General features: G+C 51.7%; 1 protein-coding gene across 1 annotated transcript; it reads left to right on the top strand.

The window, feature by feature from the left end:
* The first annotated feature begins 8,513 nt into the window (after positions 1-8,513).
* On the top strand, positions 8,514-16,776 carry PLA2G2F (phospholipase A2 group IIF). Its single transcript, XM_011220288.3, has 5 exons — positions 8,514-8,704; positions 9,363-9,415; positions 12,459-12,603; positions 13,532-13,641; positions 15,743-16,776. Exons 1-5 carry the CDS (start codon positions 8,589-8,591, stop codon positions 15,916-15,918), a joined length of 600 nt encoding a protein of 199 aa, XP_011218590.1. The 5' UTR covers positions 8,514-8,588; the 3' UTR covers positions 15,919-16,776.
* Positions 16,777-18,059: the final 1,283 nt, after the last annotated feature.

Here is an 18,059-nt window from a genome sequence, read left to right on the forward strand (position 1 = left end):
CTGCAGGCCAAGGACAGAGGCCTCAGAAGGAGCCAGCCCTGCTGACACCTTGATCTGCAACTTCCAGCCTCCGGAAAAGTAAGAAAATAAAGTCCGTTGTTGGAGCCACCCAGCCTGTGGTATTTTGTGATGGCAGCTGGAGCAAACTAATGCAGGTGTTACAAGAGCCCAGAGAAGAGATGTCCTGGCAGGCTCCCTGGAGGAGGTGAGCTGCCGTTAGTCATCATCCTCTTTCTGCTGCTTGCTCCCCTTCCCTGCCCCGCAGCGTACACACATACTATGCCTGCAGTTCAGAGATCTGATCTGAGGGATTGGCCTGGTCCTCCGGGTGCTGCCTGTAGACGGGCCTTCCTTGACTCCTAAGGCTGAGACACATGGCTCTCCAGCTTACTGCCTCAAGTGTCCGCCTCCATAAAATGGGAACAATGTCCTTCGATGCCTCACTCCTCCACTGTCAACTACTTAATGATTAGGGATGATTTGGCAAAGCAGTCATTATAGATAGGGATATATAAAACATTTTTGTTATAAATGTAGAAACCGTCTGTGTTTTCTTAGAAACGTTCTTTGTTTCTTTTAAAGTCAACTTGACTGAGGTACGATGTACCTGGAGTAAAACGCACCAATTAAAATGTGTCAAGTTCAGTGAGTTTTGACAGATGTGCACATCTGTAGAACCCCGCCCCCAGCCACCGCAAGAAACACTTCCATTCCCCAAAACAGTTCCCTCGGGCCCCCCTCGAGGTTGCGTTGTCCCAGGCACAGGGGTCCCCTCCTTTCAGTATTCTATCGTATGAATGTATCACAGTCTGTCCTTTTTCCAATTGGTGAAATTTGGATCGTTTCTGATTTGTAGCTGTTGCAAATAGCGCTGCTACGAACATGTGCGTGTAGGTCTTTGCACGGACATGTGCTTCCTTTTCTCCTGGGTAAAAAAGCAAGGGGTGGGATGACGAGGTCACATGGTAGGTGTATGTTTAATTTGATAAGAAATTGCCCAGCTGTTTTCCAGAGTGGCAGTACCATTTTTTGTTCCTCCCACAAGTATGTAAACGTTCCAGTTGCTTTACATCATCCCCAAAATTTGGTATGGTCAGTCTTTTAAATTTTAGGCACTCTGATGAACGTGTGGTAGATTCTCATGTGGGATTAACTTTCATTTTCCTGATGCTTCATGATCCCAAGCATCTTTCGTATAGGCTCATTTGTCAACCGCTATCTTCCTTGGTGAAGAGTCTGTGCAAATCATCTACTCCTTTTAAAACATCGTGTTGTTTTCTTATTATTGAGTTTTGAGAGCTCTTTATATATTCTGGATGTAAGTCCTTTATCAGATATTTGCAAATATTTTCTTCCGGTCTGTGACTTGTCTTTCCACGCTCTTAACAGTCTCTTTTAAGAAGCAGAAATGGAATTATCATGAAGTTCAGTTTCTGGGGTTTTTTTCTCTTATATATTGTGCTTTTGGTGTTGAACTAAGAAATCTGACTCATGTGGCACAAAGATTTTCTCCTATGTGTTTGTCTAGAAATTTTATATGCTTAGGTTTTATGTCTAGGTCTATGATCCACTTTTTAATATTTATTTTAAGAATTTTTGATAAAATATACAAAAGTGACATTTACAACCGTCATCATTTTTGAGCCTACAGGTTAATGGCATCCAGTACAGTCACACTGTTGCAAACGTCACCACTGTCCGTTTGTATATTCACAGTTATGCAACCATCGCCACAATCTAATTTACCACATCCCCCTGAAAACCCTGCCCACTCGCAGTCACTCCCCAACCCGCTCTGTCACATACTCCCTCCCCACCGGTCCTAGGCAGCCACTAATTTACTTTTTGTCTCTATAGATTTACCTATTCGGGCCATTTCATGTAAATGAGATGATATAATATGTGGCCTTTTGTAACTGTCTTCTTTAACTTCACATAATTTTTCAAGGTTCATCCATGTTGTAACATGTATCATCAGCATTTTATTCCTTTTAATTGTTGAATAATATTCCATAGTATAGATATTCCACATTTTATGTGTCGGTTCATCAACTGATGGACATTTAGGTTTTTTCTACTTTTTGGTTATTATAAATCATGCTGCTATGAACATCTGTGTGCAATTTGTGTGTGTGTGTGGTTGGATGTTTTCATTTCTCTTTGGTATATACCTACGAGTGGCATGGCTAGGTCACATGGTGACTCCATGTTTAACGCTTTGAGAAACCGCTGAAGTGTTTTCCAAAGTGGCCGCACTGTTCCACATTCCCACAGGCAATGTATGTGGGTTCCAATTTCTCCACATCCTCACTAATCCTTGCTATCATTTGTCTTTTTTATTATAGCCATCTTAGTAGATGTGAAGTGGTATCACATTATGGTTTTTATTTGCATTTCCCTACTGACCGACGGTGTTGAGCTTCTTTTCATGTGATTTTTGGCCATTTGTTTATCTTCTTTGGAAAAATGTCTATTCAAATCCTTTGCCAATTTTCAAATCAGGTTGTTACCTTTTTATTGTTGAGTCGTAAGCGTTCTTTATATATTCTGGACACAAGTCCCTTATTAGACTTATGATGTGCACATATTTTCTCCCATTCTGTGGGTTGTCCTTTTACTTTCTTGACAGTATAGTTTGCAGGAGAAAGTTTTTAATGTTAATGAACTTCAATTTATCTTTTTTTTCCCACTGTACTTTTGTTGCAGTATCTAAAACATCACCTAACCCAAAGTCACAAAGTTTTAATCTTAGATTTTATTCTAAAAGTTTTATAGTTTTAACTTTCCCATTTAGATCTATCATCCATTTGGTGTTAACTTCTGTGTATGGTGTGAGGAAGGGATTGAACTCCATTCTTTTGCATGTGGATATCCAGTTGTCTCAGCACCATCTGTGGAAGACTCTCCCTATTGGATTGTCTTGGCACCCTCATTAGACTGTAATCCGTTCTGATAAATTTTTGTATGTAATGGGAGGTATGAATGGAAATTCTTTTTTCTTTCCTCTCTCTTTCTTTCTCCCTCCCTCCCTTCCTCCTAATCTCCCTCTTTATCTTTCTTTCCTTTTCCTTCCCTTCCTTCCTTCCTTCTTCCTTCCTCCCACTCTCTTTCTCTCTCTCTTATTGATAGTCAATTATTCTAGCACCATTATTGAAAATCTATTCTTCCTCCATGGAATTGCCTTTGCATCTTTGTAAAAAAAAAAATTATCCAGGGGTGCCTGGGTGGCTCAGTCAGTTAAGTGATTGACTCTTGACTTTGGCTCAGGTCATGATCTCAGGGTTCTGGGATTGAGCCCTGTGTCAGGCTCCATGCTCAGTGGAGTCTGTTTGGGTTTCTCTCTCCCTCTACACCCCCCACCCCACTCACACACTCTTTCTTAAATAAATAAGATCTTTAAAAAATAAATTGTGTAGCTTTAATTCGCATCATCTATTTTGTTCCATTGGTCTCTTTGTCTATCTTTATACCAGTGCACACTGTCTTGATTATAGTAACTTTATAAGCCTTAAAATCAAACGATGTAAGTCCAACAACTTTGTTCTTCATTTCAAAGTTGATTTGATATTCTAGGGGTTTTTTAAATTTCCATATGAATTTTAGGATCAGCCTGGCAATTTCTATAAGAAAGGTCTATAGTATTTTAGTTCAAAGTGCATTGGCTTTATAGAGAAAATGGGGAGAACTGACGTCTTAACAACATACAGTCTTCTGATTCATGAACATGGTATATCTCTGCATTTATTTTGGTCTTCCTTGATTTTCCTGAGCATTGTTTTCAGTGTACATATCTTAGTTTTCAGTGTACATATCTTCCATGTATTTTATCAAATTTATCCCTAAATATTTCATATTTTGGATATTATTATTAATATTTCATATCAACACCAGTCTCATACAACTGGTGTTCTTCAATCTCAATTTCCAGTTGTTTGTTGCTAATATATAGAAGTACAATTAATTTTCTTACATTTTCATTCTTCTGTTATGTAATGTTCTAAACTCGTTTATTAGTTCTAGTAGCTTTTTAAAGATTCTACAGAATTTTTTTACATGGACTACCATGTTTATGCCAATAGAGACAGTCTTACTTCTTCCTTTCCAATCGGAATGCCTTTTATTTCTTTTCTTGCCTGGCCAAAACCACCAGTACAATATTGAGTAGAAGTGGTGAGAGTAGATATCCTCACTTTGTTCTTAATCTTAGGGCGAAGAGCAATTAGTCATTCACCATTAAGTATGATGTTAGCTGCCAGGGGTTCTTGTAGATGCTCTTTTTCAAGCTAATGAAGTTCCCTTCTATTTCAGTTTGCTGACATTTTTTTAACATCAGGAATGGATGCCAGATTTTGTTGAATGGCTGTTCCTTTGTATTTATTAAAAAGATCATATACTTTTTCTTCTTTAATCTGTTAATATGGTGAACTACATTGATTGATTTTTAATGTAAAGCCAACCTTTCTTTTCTGGGATAAACCCCACTTGCTTGTGGTTTATTTTCCTTTTTCATATTGTTAGACTCTTGGCTAACATTTTGTTAAGAATTTTTGCATCTAGGGGTGCGTGGGTGGCTCAGTTAGTTAAAAGTCTGACTCTTGATCTCATTTCAGGTCTTGATCTCAGGATTGTGATTTCAAGCCCCGTGTTGGTCTCCAAGCCCAAAAGAATTTTTGCCTCTATGCTCATGAGGGATATTAATCTGTAGTTTTTTCTTCTTGTAATGTCTTTATCTGGTTTTGGTATCAGAATAATGGTGGTTACCGGAGAGAGTTAAGTGGAAGCATTTCCTCCACTTAAATTTCCTGGAAGAATTTGTTTTTAATTGGTGTCATGAGCTGAATTTTGCCTCCCCTTCCATTTATATGTTGATGCTAACCCCCAATATCTCAGGAGGTGACTGTATTTGGAGATATGGTTTTAAAGGGGTGATTAAGTTAAAATAAGGTCATTAGGGTGGTCCCTAATCCAACTGGACTGGTATCTTTATTTTTTTAAAGATTTATTACTTATTTGAGAGAGGGAGAGAATGGAGGGAGTGGAGGAGGGAGAGGGAGAGAATCTCAAGCAGACTCCCTGCTGAGCATGGATCCTGACTTGGCTGGATCTCAGGACTCTGAGATCATGACCTGAGCTGAAATCAAGAGTCAGACACTTAACTGACTGAGCCATCCGGGTGCCCCTAGACTGGTATCTTTATAAGAAGAGGAAATTCGGACACACAAAGAGACAAGAGGGATGTACACATACAGGGTAAAGACCATGTGAGAACACAGAAAACAGATGGCCATCTGTAAGTCAAGAAGAGAGCCCTCAGAAAGAAACCAACCCTGCCAATGCCTTGATCTTGGACTTCTAGACTCAAGAACTGTGAGAAAATAAATTTCTGTTATTTAAGCCACTCAATCCATGGTAGCTTGCTATATAGCTCTAGCAGTCTCATACAACTGGTATTGTTTCTTCTTTATGTATTTGGTCAAACTTACCAGTGAAATCATCTGTACCTGAAGTTTATTTTAATTAATTAATTAATCAACTAATTAACTAATTATTAATATGTTTTAATCTACATATTCAATTTCTTTAATAGATACAGGGCTATTTCCAGATATGTGAGCTTGTGTCTTTCAAGGAAATTGGCCATTCCTTCTTGGTTATGGAATATATTGTCTTACATTCATTTTAATAAAAAAATACAAATAAGAAAAAAAACCTTCCACTTACCCTACTGTCTAAAAATAACCATTACTCATATTTTGCTATATATTCTTCCAGAAATTTTTATACATGTGCACATCAACTTCCTTACTTCCCCCTCTCCAACCCCTTTTTTAAAATAAAATTGTTATTACCCTTAATATCCAGGGCTTTTTTTGTTGTTTTTTTGTATCATCAGATCTTTGAAGACACAATCATGGATGGATGTTTACTAATGTGCTTAGCTCATCCCTTAACTTATGCTGCTTCTGATTTTGGGAGGGAATATCACAAAGAATGCCACAGTCAATACCCTTTGCATTTGTTGCTGGGAACAACTCAGGTGTTCATCCAGGTTTACAGGCTTAGAAGTGGAATTACTGGGTCAGCCAGTTTATTGTTGACTTCTGGTGTTGAGTACCCTGTGCTTGAGGGGAGGTGGGGGGAGGGAAGAACCCATCCCATCCCACCCCTCCGCCCGGGAACTCACTGTCTCTGGAGAACAGCCCAACCAGCACAGCCAATGGAAATGTGAAATGGGAAAATGGCAAGAAGGCAGTTCAGAGGCTCTCAGAACGCTGGTTGTGGCCTTTTGGCATAGATCAGCAGGTTGGAGGCTGTATCTTCAGTGTGTGGGCTGTACTGGGCCTTACTTCTTGGTTCTTTCTTCCTCCTCTGGAGTGAGTGATATCATTAAGAGGTGTTTGCAAAAACGGAAGCCAAGCTTTGTGCAGACAGGTGAAGACCAAGACCAACCTCATCCTCCCAGCTTTCTTGGTCCTCAGGGAGTTACCAGGCTGCTGGGGCAGATGCAGCCCTTGTCCCATGGGGAACCCCCAGATTTTTGTATAAAATTATAGTCCCCTGTTCTCTGGGATTCCCAGGCTAAGTGAAGTGTCAAGATCCACAAATCAAAACACGTGCAGGTATCTACAAAGGAACGGTAAGGAAGTGCACCTTCCGTGCAGGCACATGTGAGTGGAGGCAACAGGGTTTCGGTAGAGTAACTTCCTGGGAACGAGGAGGCCTGGGATCCACAGAGAGGAAGTTGGGCCAGGAAGTGGAGGCTGGGAGAAGGGGAACGATGGCCGCCTGGTTTGGTAGAACCAGAAGAGGAAGTTGGAAAAGCTAAGGGTAGGAAGGGAAGCCCCAGGGGATTACTTCTGTCCCTTGTCAGCGAGTTTGGGGACCTTGGGGGACAAGGGCTGATGTGAAGGCAGGGGCTGTATGGGTTAATTTCCAAGAGTACTCTTCTCTCCCTCTTCCTTGCTCCCCTTCCCGCCATCTCAATTCACCTCAAGGGCTGGAGAACAGGCTTCTCTTGGGAACAGTCGGATCTGTAACTGGGCACTTGCCACATGCCCCAGTTGACTCAACACCTGTCACCTGTCATCTGTTAGCGTAATCCTTACTCGGTGAGGCCCGGTTATATCATTCTACAGCTGGGGACTCAGAGACCAGGGAAGGGAACTCTTCTGCTGGACTCTCAGAACCAAGAAGAGGGGGTGCTGGGGTTGGAGCCCCTGTCAGTGCAACTGTCCAAACCTCCAGGGACTCCAGGGCTCCAGCCCCTTTATGCTTCCCTCCTGTCCCCCCCCCACACACGCACACATGCCACCCTCACAAGAGGCAAATGGCAGCAATTCGCAGGCCACCAGACTTTCAACCAGAGAAGGCTGTGCCCCCAAGGGTACCTCTAGAAATGCCTGGAGACATTTTTGGTTGTCACAACTTGGCAAGGTTTGGGGAGAGGCGCGTGGGGAGGGGGCTCTTCCTGGGTCTTGTGGTGGAGGTCAGGGAGGCTGCTTAGCGTTCTGGATGCCCAGGACGGCCCCCACCACAGAGAGGTGTCAGGCCACGCGTGCCACAGTCGTGCTGTGGCAAAGAAGATGGGGTCGGATCAGTTGGGCTTGCCCATTCAGATGCCAGCTGGGGGCTTCCTCCTGTCTTAGCCAAGTGGGGGCACCAAAGTGTGGGTAGAGAGGTCCCCAGAGATTCTGGACGAACTCCCTTCCAGCTGCGGATGGATGCCTTACAGACATAGGCATAGCCACAAGGAGGGCCCCTGGCAAAGACTTTGTCTTTGACCAAACCCTGCTCGGGGTCCCTTGAGCTCTTTTCCAAGAGGCCTGGACTCTCGGACACCTGTTTGTCTTTGCGCTGTCCTGCATTCTCTCTGAGAGCCCCTGTGAGCCAGCTCAGCCAGGAGCCCCCATCCTCGATACCTGATTACCCCAAATGTCTGATGGGGCTCCTCATCAACCCGCCACCCCCAGGTAATGTCACCCTGGCCTGTCGTCTGCAGGGGTCCTGCTAGGTGGGTTTAGCCAGGATCCTCCCATCCCCCCTTAGTAATTTTCCACCTGCTGACCCCCATCCTGCTCCTTGGCTACAGATTCCCCTTTTCTTTGTTGTATTTGTAATCGAACACAGTCTCTGTCCCCCGCTACGAAACCCCACTGTGGTGGCCCCGCCTCTCTCCAGTGCCACCTTGCGTAAAGCCGGCCCCACTGTGCTTTAACAAATGTAACTGAACAATTTCTTTGTTTCACATCTGTTTCAGGTGGGAACAGGGAGACCCCTGGGTGAGTTTCCTTCCAGATGTGCAGGGAAGGTCCAGCTCCTGGGCAGGTGTGCAAACCCCCACCTGCAGGCCGAGCACCCTGGGGAGGGGACTGTACCAGGCAGCTGTGGGCCGGGCGGTGGCTGTGGGAGGGAGGAGGTGGAGTCTCCTTTTTCTAGGGCAATGTCTCCTGCCTCCTGCCCAGGGGCACTGCCCGGGTGCTACCCTGCCAGCCGTGTGGCCGTGTTGAGCTGGGGCCTGCTCCGTGGAGCCTTCAAAGCAATCGCGGACCTTACGAGTCCTATGTCGCTGGACCCCCAGAAAACAGAACATGGCAGATGGGGCGCAAGCCAACCCCAAAGTGTTCAGGAAGAAGGTGCTGGTTAGACACCCCTCTGGGTGGAGGAGCCCAAGTCTCAGGGCCTCTTCTCCTTGGAGAACTTCCAGGTACGTGCCTGCTACCCTGGGATGGAATCCTCTGTGGAGAGCAGCAGGGATAGGGGTGGGGAACTGGTGCCTGGAGTCCATTTCTCCAGAAAGAAGAGCTCTAAGTCTCTGAGTGATGGCTGAGATACGTCACCGCATTTTCAGCACCAGAAGGGCATTAGGGATCATCTAGTCAATCCTCATGAGGCACTTGAGGCCCAGAGAAGCGAAGGGATCTACCGAGGTCACACAGCATTTTGGAAGGAGAGCAGGGACTAGAATCTAGGGACCCAGGTCTCTCGGCTCCAAGTGCAAGTCCCAGCCAGCAAGTTGGGTCATGTGACTGACTTCCCGGAGTGTGTTTGGAAAAGGGGTTGGTTCTGATCTGTGACCGTGGCCCGACCCCATGAGACAGTGAGCTTCCTGTCTTGGAAGCTGGTGCAGGAAAGCCATTCCTGCTCAGGGTAAGAAGGAAGGAGGCTCCTAGTGACCCCTGGCTCTGCCATCCTGGGGACTGTTCTTTCAGGAGCCACAGGGCAAGTGGGAGGTTCTCGTCGCAGAGCCCAGGGAAGCAGGAATGGAGGCCTGAGGGGCGGCATTGATGGGGCCTCTGATGAGGCCGGGAGCTACAGGCGAGTGGAAGGGACGGACTCAGGACTTGGATTTTCTCCTCTCTCAGATCTAGCTTGGATATGAAGAAGTTCTTCGCCATGGTCATCCTGGCCGGCAGCGGTGAGTAAAGGCTCTGGGGACACTCCTGGTTCTCTCCCACTCTCACACCTTCTCCGGTGGCCTAGGGCAGCTAGGTTCTCGAGCCACTGGCTGCCAGCAAGACTGTGGGCCTGCACTGCCTCTCTGGGCCTCCACTTCCTCGCTCAGGCCCTGGCGGCCTTCCTTGCCTTGGGGCTGTCTGCCCCCCACCCCAGCCGTAAACACACAGGGGCCCCTCGGCTCGGCATTTACGAGCCTCCGAGGCGGCAGGGCCCAGAGCTGAGCAAGCATCGTAAAACGGTAGTGTTTGCTGGGCGTCTGGCTGCCCCGGGAAGACTTGGGCATTTGTGTAGATAGGAGTGTGTGTTTGTGTCCATGTGTACATTAGGCAAGAGATAATGAGTCTGTGTGTGGCCGGACGCGCGCATATCTCTGGGTGTGGAGGTGTGTCTCAGCACACGTCTGTAAAATGTGTACGTGGATGTTAATTGGGGCACCTGGATGTGCGTGAGTGTGTGCAGCAGGTGTCTGGGAGCGCACAAGCCGTCGGCGGGGAGGGTCTGGGGGCTCCTTTCCCGGGGCTGCCGCCGATCGGACCCTGCACACAGCCAGGTGTCTCGGGGAGGTGGGAGGAGGGAAAGAGGTACCAGAAACAAAACAAGGTTAAATGTGGCCTGTCGTGAAAAACGGGGGGCTGACGTGGCTGCTAAAGTGACTGTTGTTTGGAAGACAAGCATCCGCGTTCAGCCCCAGCAGCTGGCCAGGGACAGCAGCAGCCTGACCAGGCGCCGACTCCCTTTCCTCTGCTTTGAGCGTGTGTGTGGGCGTGGCCTTGGCCCGGGTTCACCGTGGGTGCTGCATGTGTGAGTGTGTGTGCTAACGTGAGACCGAGTGTGTGAGATGGACGTATGCGCGTGGGTGTGAGGTATGGGAACGTGCGAGGTGAGCGGGTGAGTGTGTGCACAACGGTGTATATGACGGCCTGCATCTGTGTGGGGGGTGCCCGTGAGTGTATCACGGGTGCGTGCTTGTGAACACGCACGGTGTGCAGAGGGAAGAGTGAGTGTGCATTTTGCATGAGCTTGCTGTGTGTGAACGTGTGTGAGGGAAGTGTGTTTCTACGTGCACTCTACATGGGTGTGTGACTCGCATGTGTGTCTGAATGTGAGGTTGCTGAGTATGGCCACGTGACTGTGCGTACGAGGTATGTGTGTTTGTGGGCGCGTGTGCGCTCCAGAGCATGGTGCGTGGGGGAGAGTCTGAGGTGTGTGTGCCCTTGTGAGTGTAACGGGGTGTGCCCCCCCATGTGTGAGGTGTGGAGGGCTCGTGTGATAATGTCCACCCCGTATGGAGCTGCTGGTCAGAGGGCCCTGGTGATGAAAGCTGCTCCTCTCCTCTCCTCCCCGGGGAATACCTGCACAGCCAGACGGTGGGCAGTGGGGGCCGGCAGTGGGAGGCGGGGGCTCCAGGCCAGGGAGCCCCCTCCTCACAGCCTGGGCAGGCGGCGCCCTGCAGGAGAGCTGCGTTATCCCTGGATTTGGCAATCGATGTCAAAGAGCTTACGCAACCTGCCCATGGGGCCGCAGTGCCCACGGAGAACTTGTCTGCAAACCCATGGCTCTCTGGGTTTGACTCCCGCGGTCCCATTCCAGATGGGAGTCCCAAGCAGGTTGGCACGCAAGTCCTCCTCCAGCAGCCGACCGCCAGCACAGCGCGGGGTTGGGGGGGGATGGGCTGGGGGAGAGAGCCTTGTGCAGCTCAGGGATGGGCTCAGGCCCATGGTACGTGGGGTCCTGCCTCTCCCTGCCCCGGACCCCGCTGAGACATGTACGTCTCTCTACAGCATCCTTAAAGTCATTTGTCCCAGCTCCTTCCCCGTTTCCTTTCTTGTTTGCTCCTTTTTTCTGTAACGACAAAAATCAAGAAGCCAACAGACACGAAGACTCAGGCAGAGCAGGATTCCCCAAACCCATTAAATGCGGCTACAGCGGCTCTCCTGCCTGCGTGCGGGGCGGTCTCACCCAAGGAAGGACTTAAGCACCAGGCTCAGGTTGACTCAGCAGTGAGGCACGAGATGCCGAGTCAGCACAGGCCCTGGGGCCTGGGAGGCAGGGAGCCTGGGAGAGGAGGAGAGGAGGAACTGTCGCTGGGGTGGGCCAGGCTGGCAGGTGCGGGGACGTGGCTGAGTTTGCTGGTGTGGGAGGGGGTCATTGCGCTCTTGCTGCTTGTGAGACATGGCCAAAGGGAAAAGGGGTATGTGTGTGTGTGTGTGTGTGTGTCTGTCCATCTGTCTTTGCTGAACAACCAGAGCACCGAATTGTCTCTGGATTCATTGTGATTTGCGAGTACTGTGGTAGGGACACGAAGTCCCTGGGGGACGCAGAGGAGCCAGACCAAGGCCCAGGGCCCAGAATCAAACCCCTGTGTTCAGAAGACCACGTGGCATTTGTGAAGCCCCTTACAGTGGCCCCGGCCCTTGGGATCTCATTGCCTGGGTCCAAATTCTAGCCCTACTACTTTTTGATAACGTTCTCGGGCAAGTTACTAAGTTAAATACTCTGGGCCTCAGTCTCCTCATCTATAAAGTGGGGATAATAGCAGCACTCAGTGAGTTAATGCATGGGAGGGGCTTAGGGCAGCCCCTGGCGCAAAGCCCTCAGCAAATAGGAACAATGATTATAAGGGCCCTATTGCCTCACGTTTTTGCTTTGTTTTTTTGAGATTTCATTTATTTATTTGAGAGAGAGAGAGTGCAAAGCAGGGAGAGGGGCAGAGGGAGAGGGACAAGCAGACTCCCTGCTGAGCAGGGAGCCCAACGTGACGTGGGGCTCGATCCCGGGACCCTGGGATCATGACCTGAGCGGAAGGCAGATGTTTCACTGACTGAGCCGCCCAGGGGCCCCTTCTCGCAGCTTTTTATACACTGCTTCCATCCTCCCTCTCTGCTCACCCTCCCCCCTCCCTCCCCCTTTCCCTGGCCCCAGGGTGTGGGGAGGTTGGTCAGACAGGAGGGGCCGCCCAGCAGGCAGGACGCTCACAGCACCCTCGGTTCTCTCTCTCGCAGTCCTGCCTGAGGCCCGCAGCAGCCTGCTGAACCTGAAGTCCATGGTGGAAGCCGTCACGGGGAGGAGCGCCGTCCTGTCCTTCGTGGGCTATGGCTGCTACTGCGGGCTGGGAGGGCACGGGCTGCCCATGGACGAGGTGGACTGGTAGGTCCCGGAGCGCCTGCGCTGCTGTCATGTTGGGACTGGGAGGGGGGCAGTGAGGGTCAGACTGGTCTCCGTCTCTGATGGATGGGAGAGGACCCTTCCCCCAAAGGATGAGGCTGGTTCAATGAGTTAGTGACCGGGAGCCTGGCCTTGACCCGTGTCCTCCTCGACTGTCTTAGATGGTTTCTATTGTCCTTCTGCAAGTCTTCGGCTTGGAGGCATTTGAACTCCCGCTCTCGCCAGGAAGGAAACATCGACCTGCCCCCAAAACACATGAGAGCAGCAGACATGCAGCTCACGCTCAGCAAAAGGAAGGGCTGTGACCCCTCTCACCCTCATCACCCTGGAGGCTCTGATGGAGCTTACTTTCTGCTCCTATCTCCCCAGAACCAGCCAGCACCAAGTCGGGGTATCACAGGGGGGCTTAATAAAGGCATGTTGACTAATTGCCTTCCTCCACTAGAGGGGATGGGGGTGACTACACTACATTTGCTTCCTGTCCTTCACCCCCAAACCGTACTCACCCCTGCAGACCTTTGTCTCTCCCTGGCCATCCCGCACAGCCAGGCCTGGCCTCTTTATATAGTCAGGCTCCTTTGACACTGACTGAGGTCTGACCCTCCTTCCCATCCTGACCACATTGCCAGACAGCCTGATGCTTCCTGCCTCCTGCAGCGGCAGCCAGGGCTCTCAGGGGGAAACCTGGGAGCCCTGGGCATAGAACAGGGAGGCAGGATCGTAGGCAGGAAACTGGGGCACTGGCCGGGCTCTGCCTGGCTGTGTGACCTCAGGCAAGGAACTGCCCCTCTCTGGGCCTCCGTCTGAAGGTCTGATCTAGAAGGAACTGGAACAGATGGTTGGGGTCTCTGCCACTGGGGGATGGGCCAAGCCTGGCTATGGGGGCCTGCTATCCTCTGTCTGCTCCTAGGTGCTGCCATGCCCATGACTGCTGCTACCAGAAACTCTTCGACCTGGGCTGTCACCCCTATGTGGACCATTATGACCACACCATCGAGAATAATACTTCGATCATCTGCAGTGAGTTCTCCCCCTGCCACTCCCCCCTCCCCCACCTAGGAGAAGGGCTTAGATTGCCAGTCTCCCTGCCCTGTGCTGGGGCTGTGCACAGGGTTGCCAGATGACATACAGGATGCCCAGTTAAATTTGAGTTTCAGATAAACAACGAAAACTATTTTCACATAAGTATATCCTAAATATCGCATGGGACGTCCTCATGCTAAAAATTAAATGTTAGCATAAAATCAATTACTGTTAGTATAACATTAAGAATTAGCCTAAGTATATCCCACATAATATTTGGGACATACTTATACTAAAATATGTACTGTTTGTCTGAAATTCAAATTAGCCAGGCCTCTTGTTTTTGTTTGTTTGTTAAATCTGAGAACCCTAGCCGTGGCTCTCCTCCTGCTGGGCTCTGATCCTCCAGGCCTGAATTGGCACCCTGATTCCCAGGTCCTTGATTCTTAAGCTTCACAGAGGTTAGGGAGTGGTTCCGATTCAGTGGGTCCGGGGGAAGGCCCGGGAATCTATTTTTAACCAGATCCTCCGGTGATGCGGAGACTTTGTGACATGCTGACCTGGGTTCAAACCTGGATTCTGCCAGCATCTCTTGCTGTGTGTAATCCTATGCAGGGTGCTTCCCTACCTGGCCTCGGGCTCTCCATGGGCCCATGGAAGGGTATGGATCAGAGCAGACCTGTTCCTTTCCGGTTCTGTCTTGGGGAGCCCCCCAGAAGGTGGCCTCATTCCAGGACACTCAGTGTTTCCAGGATTCAAGCTACAAGAACCAGGCCAGGCGGTGTTCCCTCGCTTACCACAGACTCTCCAGGCCATTCCTCCACTGAGGGATGTGGTGTCTGAGTTAATGGCCCGAGTGTCCCTGCCCTGACTCCCCTTAGGTAGCAAGTGCCCCCAGCCCGGTCCCATGGGCAGCCCCGGGCTCCCTTTGTCGCCGTGTCTTAACCAGGTTTCGTCTCACTGTCCCTCACTAAAAGCTCACAAGCAAGCCCAGCTTTGCAAAGAAACCCCAAGTCTCCTGTTCTCTGGGGAAGCATTTGGTGGGGAACTGGGAACGTCTGGGGCACCTTGGGAGCCCAGGGCACTGAGGTCCCCGTATTCTGCAACGTGGAATGGAGGGGCTGGCTTGGGAGAGGGGGGTGTCTCCTCATTAAAGCATTTCCCCAAAGGGCGGTGGACTAACTCAAGCAGTGGTTTTCACATTGGGTTCTGGAGGTTACTGGGGTCATGGGGGTCAGGCGATGGGGGGGGTCCCTAAGTGGTCCAGCTGGCCCTGTGAACTCATTTGATAGTTTAAGTGCTTCTCTTTTGGCCTTTTGATATATTAGCCTCCTGCAAAGAGTTTCATTTAAGAGCAAGTATTCTGCTGACAGAAAGTTTGAGAAGTGTGCCAACCACTGAACTAGGGAGGGGTTCCCCGAACCGGCACCATCTCCATCACCTAGGAACTTGTTAGAAATGCAGATTATCAGGCCCCGCCCAGACCCACTGAACCTGAAGCTGGAGGGCTGGGGTCCAGCAGTCTGTTTCAACGAGCCGCCGGTGGATCCTAGCACATCCCTAAAGTTGGGAAAGGTCAGGGCGGATGATTTCTGGAGGCTCAGAGCAGTAGCAGCAGCTGCAGCCACAGTGACTAGGTCTTAAGCATTTGCTCATGGGAGGCCCTGGGCCGAGCTCTTTAGGACCCCCTCCTCAGGGGCTCCTTATCACCAGCTCCCTCCAGGANCCCGGGGGGGGGGGGGGGGGGGGGGGGCGCGTCCAGGGGTTCTGTGATGGGAGAGACGAGGCCCTGGGGCAGGGAATTCCTGACACCTGAGTGTCTGTCCCAGCTCTGCCTTGGGTTGGCTTGGGTGACATTGGTAAACCCGCCCCCCCCTTTCCGGGCCTCAGTTTCCCCTACTATAAAGTGGCACGTTGGACTTCAGGGCTTCCCTGATTTAAGCGCGCCCCAGAGCCCCCAGGAGGGCGGTGGACACAGCCGGCGGGGTCCACCCCGGAGCTTCTGAGCTGCCGGCCCGGGATGAACCGCCAGCAACGCTGCTGCCCTCCACCCGTGGGACTACCTTCTGAGGCGCACTAGAACCTCTGCCCCACACAGGTGAGCTCAACGAGACGGAGTGTGACAAGCAGACCTGCGAATGTGACAGGAGCGTGGTTCTGTGTCTCCGGAACCAGACGTACGACGAGAAACATCGCAACCACCTCAACATCTACTGTCAGGGCCCCACCCCCAACTGCAGCATCTATGAGCCGCCCCCGGAGGAGGTGGCCTGAGGACACATCTCCTCCGCTCCCCCTGCACCTCCCCAGTGCAGATGGAGACCAGACAGATGGAGCAGGGGGAGGCGGGGGGAGACTGGGAGCCTGGGGTCTGCCTGGCTCTTTCCTCCCTGGAGCCCCCCCCTCCCCCGCCGTGAGACCGGCCCCAGAGGACTCAGGAAGGTCTGGGCCCTGACTGTGGCCCCCAGGCTCGTCCAGCTCAGCCCTGGGCATGGCCATGTCCCGCCAGGGGCCCTAGACTTGGCAGGGAATGGGTGCCTTGTTGGGGCCTCTCCTGAGTGTGGAAGGCAAGGCCTGAGAGAGAGGAGGTGGGGGCCTCTGCGTGGGGCCTCTGCCCCCGGCCCCAGCCTGACTTCCTCAGCCTGACCCTCAAGGTTGGAGCCCGGAGACCTAGAGACCAAGACCCTGAGCTACCAGCTCAGCCCCAGAGCCTGGTGTGTCCTCAGGCCGCTCCCCAGCCCACTGGCGTGCTGCGCCCAAGGCCTGGGCTCTGGGGGCCTCTTGGCTCCCCTAGGAGATGATTCAGGGTGATCCTTGCTTTCCCTCTAGAGCTCCACGGTGGGGGGCGGGGGGTGGCCCAGAGTCTAGGCCCAGACATCAGAGGATGGCCACAGTGTCAGCCCCAAAGTCTGGCCTCAGATCAGTCTGCAGGGCACCCACAGAACCCACGTCCCCAGCGGCACTCCCCTCGGTGCAGGGTGACCAAGACGGGGGCACAAATAGGTCCCCCAACACTCACAGGTCTTCCCCCTCCTCCCTCCTGAGCTGGCCCTATAATATTGCACTGCTCTGAGGAGCATCAACCCCAGGCTCCTGGGACCCTGACTGACGNGGGGGGGCCCCCCCCCCCCCCCCCCCGCCCTGTGCCTTCCCTCCTGTGGCAGCCAGGCCAGTGGGTGGAAGGACCCCAGAGCTGTCTCTCTCTGCCAGGGAGAGGCGAGGCTGCACGCTGGGTGGGGTCAGAAGCCCTCTCAATGGGGAGGAGGCCGAGGGCTGGGACCCATCTCCATGAAGGGGGAAACAAAGGCAGGAGGGACCAGGTCCAGGAAGGAGGCTGTGGGGAAGGTTCAGGAAGGCAGTGGGGAGGGAGCAGTGTGCAGAGGGGAGGGAGGGGAGAAGGTGGGAGAGAGATGGGACAAGAGTGGTCTGGGCAGGAGAATCGGGGTAAAGGAGGCTGGGGCGCAGGGCCCCCCTTGGGCCCAGGTTCCCACTGAGCCCGGGGGAGTGTGGGCAGAGGTGGAAGAGGGTTAGCCTCGGCAGGGCCAGCTCTCTTGACTCCGCGCCAGCATGGCTGTTTCTCCAGGTGCGCCCTCCCCTGTCCCGCCTGCCTCACCTCTTGACCTCAAGCTCAGCAGCCTCCAAGTAGCCAGCATGCCCTGCGTCACCCCGAGGACCCACTGGCACAGCGCTGTGACCCACCTGGACACCGAGAACAGCCACCAGGAGCTCGACCCGCCCTGCTAGTACCTTGTAGACCACTGTCACCAGGGATGGTCGAGAAAGCCGGAGGCAGGAGAGGTGTGGGGGTGGGGAGAGAACGTCTACCCCCAAAATAGCAGCACTGGGCAGAAGCCTTGCCAAGCTGCATCTTCTAGAACACCAGCATTGGGCACCGAGGATGAAGCTGTTTGTTGACGTTGGCTGTCACTGTGCGTGAGAAGAGGCCCTTCCACGGCTCACCTCCCGCTGACTGTCGTGGCTGACTGTCGTGGCTGACTGTCGTGGCATGGCGGCTGTGGTCCCCTGTGAGCGTCATCACTGACATCTTCCAGCTAACAAACTACCCTTTCCTGGCCGTCTTGGGCGGGACCATTATCTCTGAGCTGAAGCCCCCACCAAGCCAGGGGTGGAGCCAGGATGGGGCACCCAGAGTCCCTGCTGGAGGTGGGGTCTGCAGAAGTCTCTGCCCCTCACCCCTGGGAGCCCAGATTTCTGGCTGGGCCCCTCCAGCTCACACACATGTCCACTCCAGAGAATCTGGGTCCGTGTGTCTGGACGAGATTCTGCTGCCAAGGAGTCTTGCCTGCCCCACCCCCCACCTTGCCCTGGCCTATCCAGGATGCTGCACCCCAGAGACTCTCCATAGGACTCAGCACCCCCTCCTCAATCTAATAAAGGCCTCCTGCCTCAACTCC

This window comes from Ailuropoda melanoleuca, chromosome 2 (genome assembly GCF_002007445.2).
Source record: "Ailuropoda melanoleuca isolate Jingjing chromosome 2, ASM200744v2, whole genome shotgun sequence".
NCBI classification, from domain to species: Eukaryota; Metazoa; Chordata; class Mammalia; order Carnivora; family Ursidae; genus Ailuropoda; species Ailuropoda melanoleuca.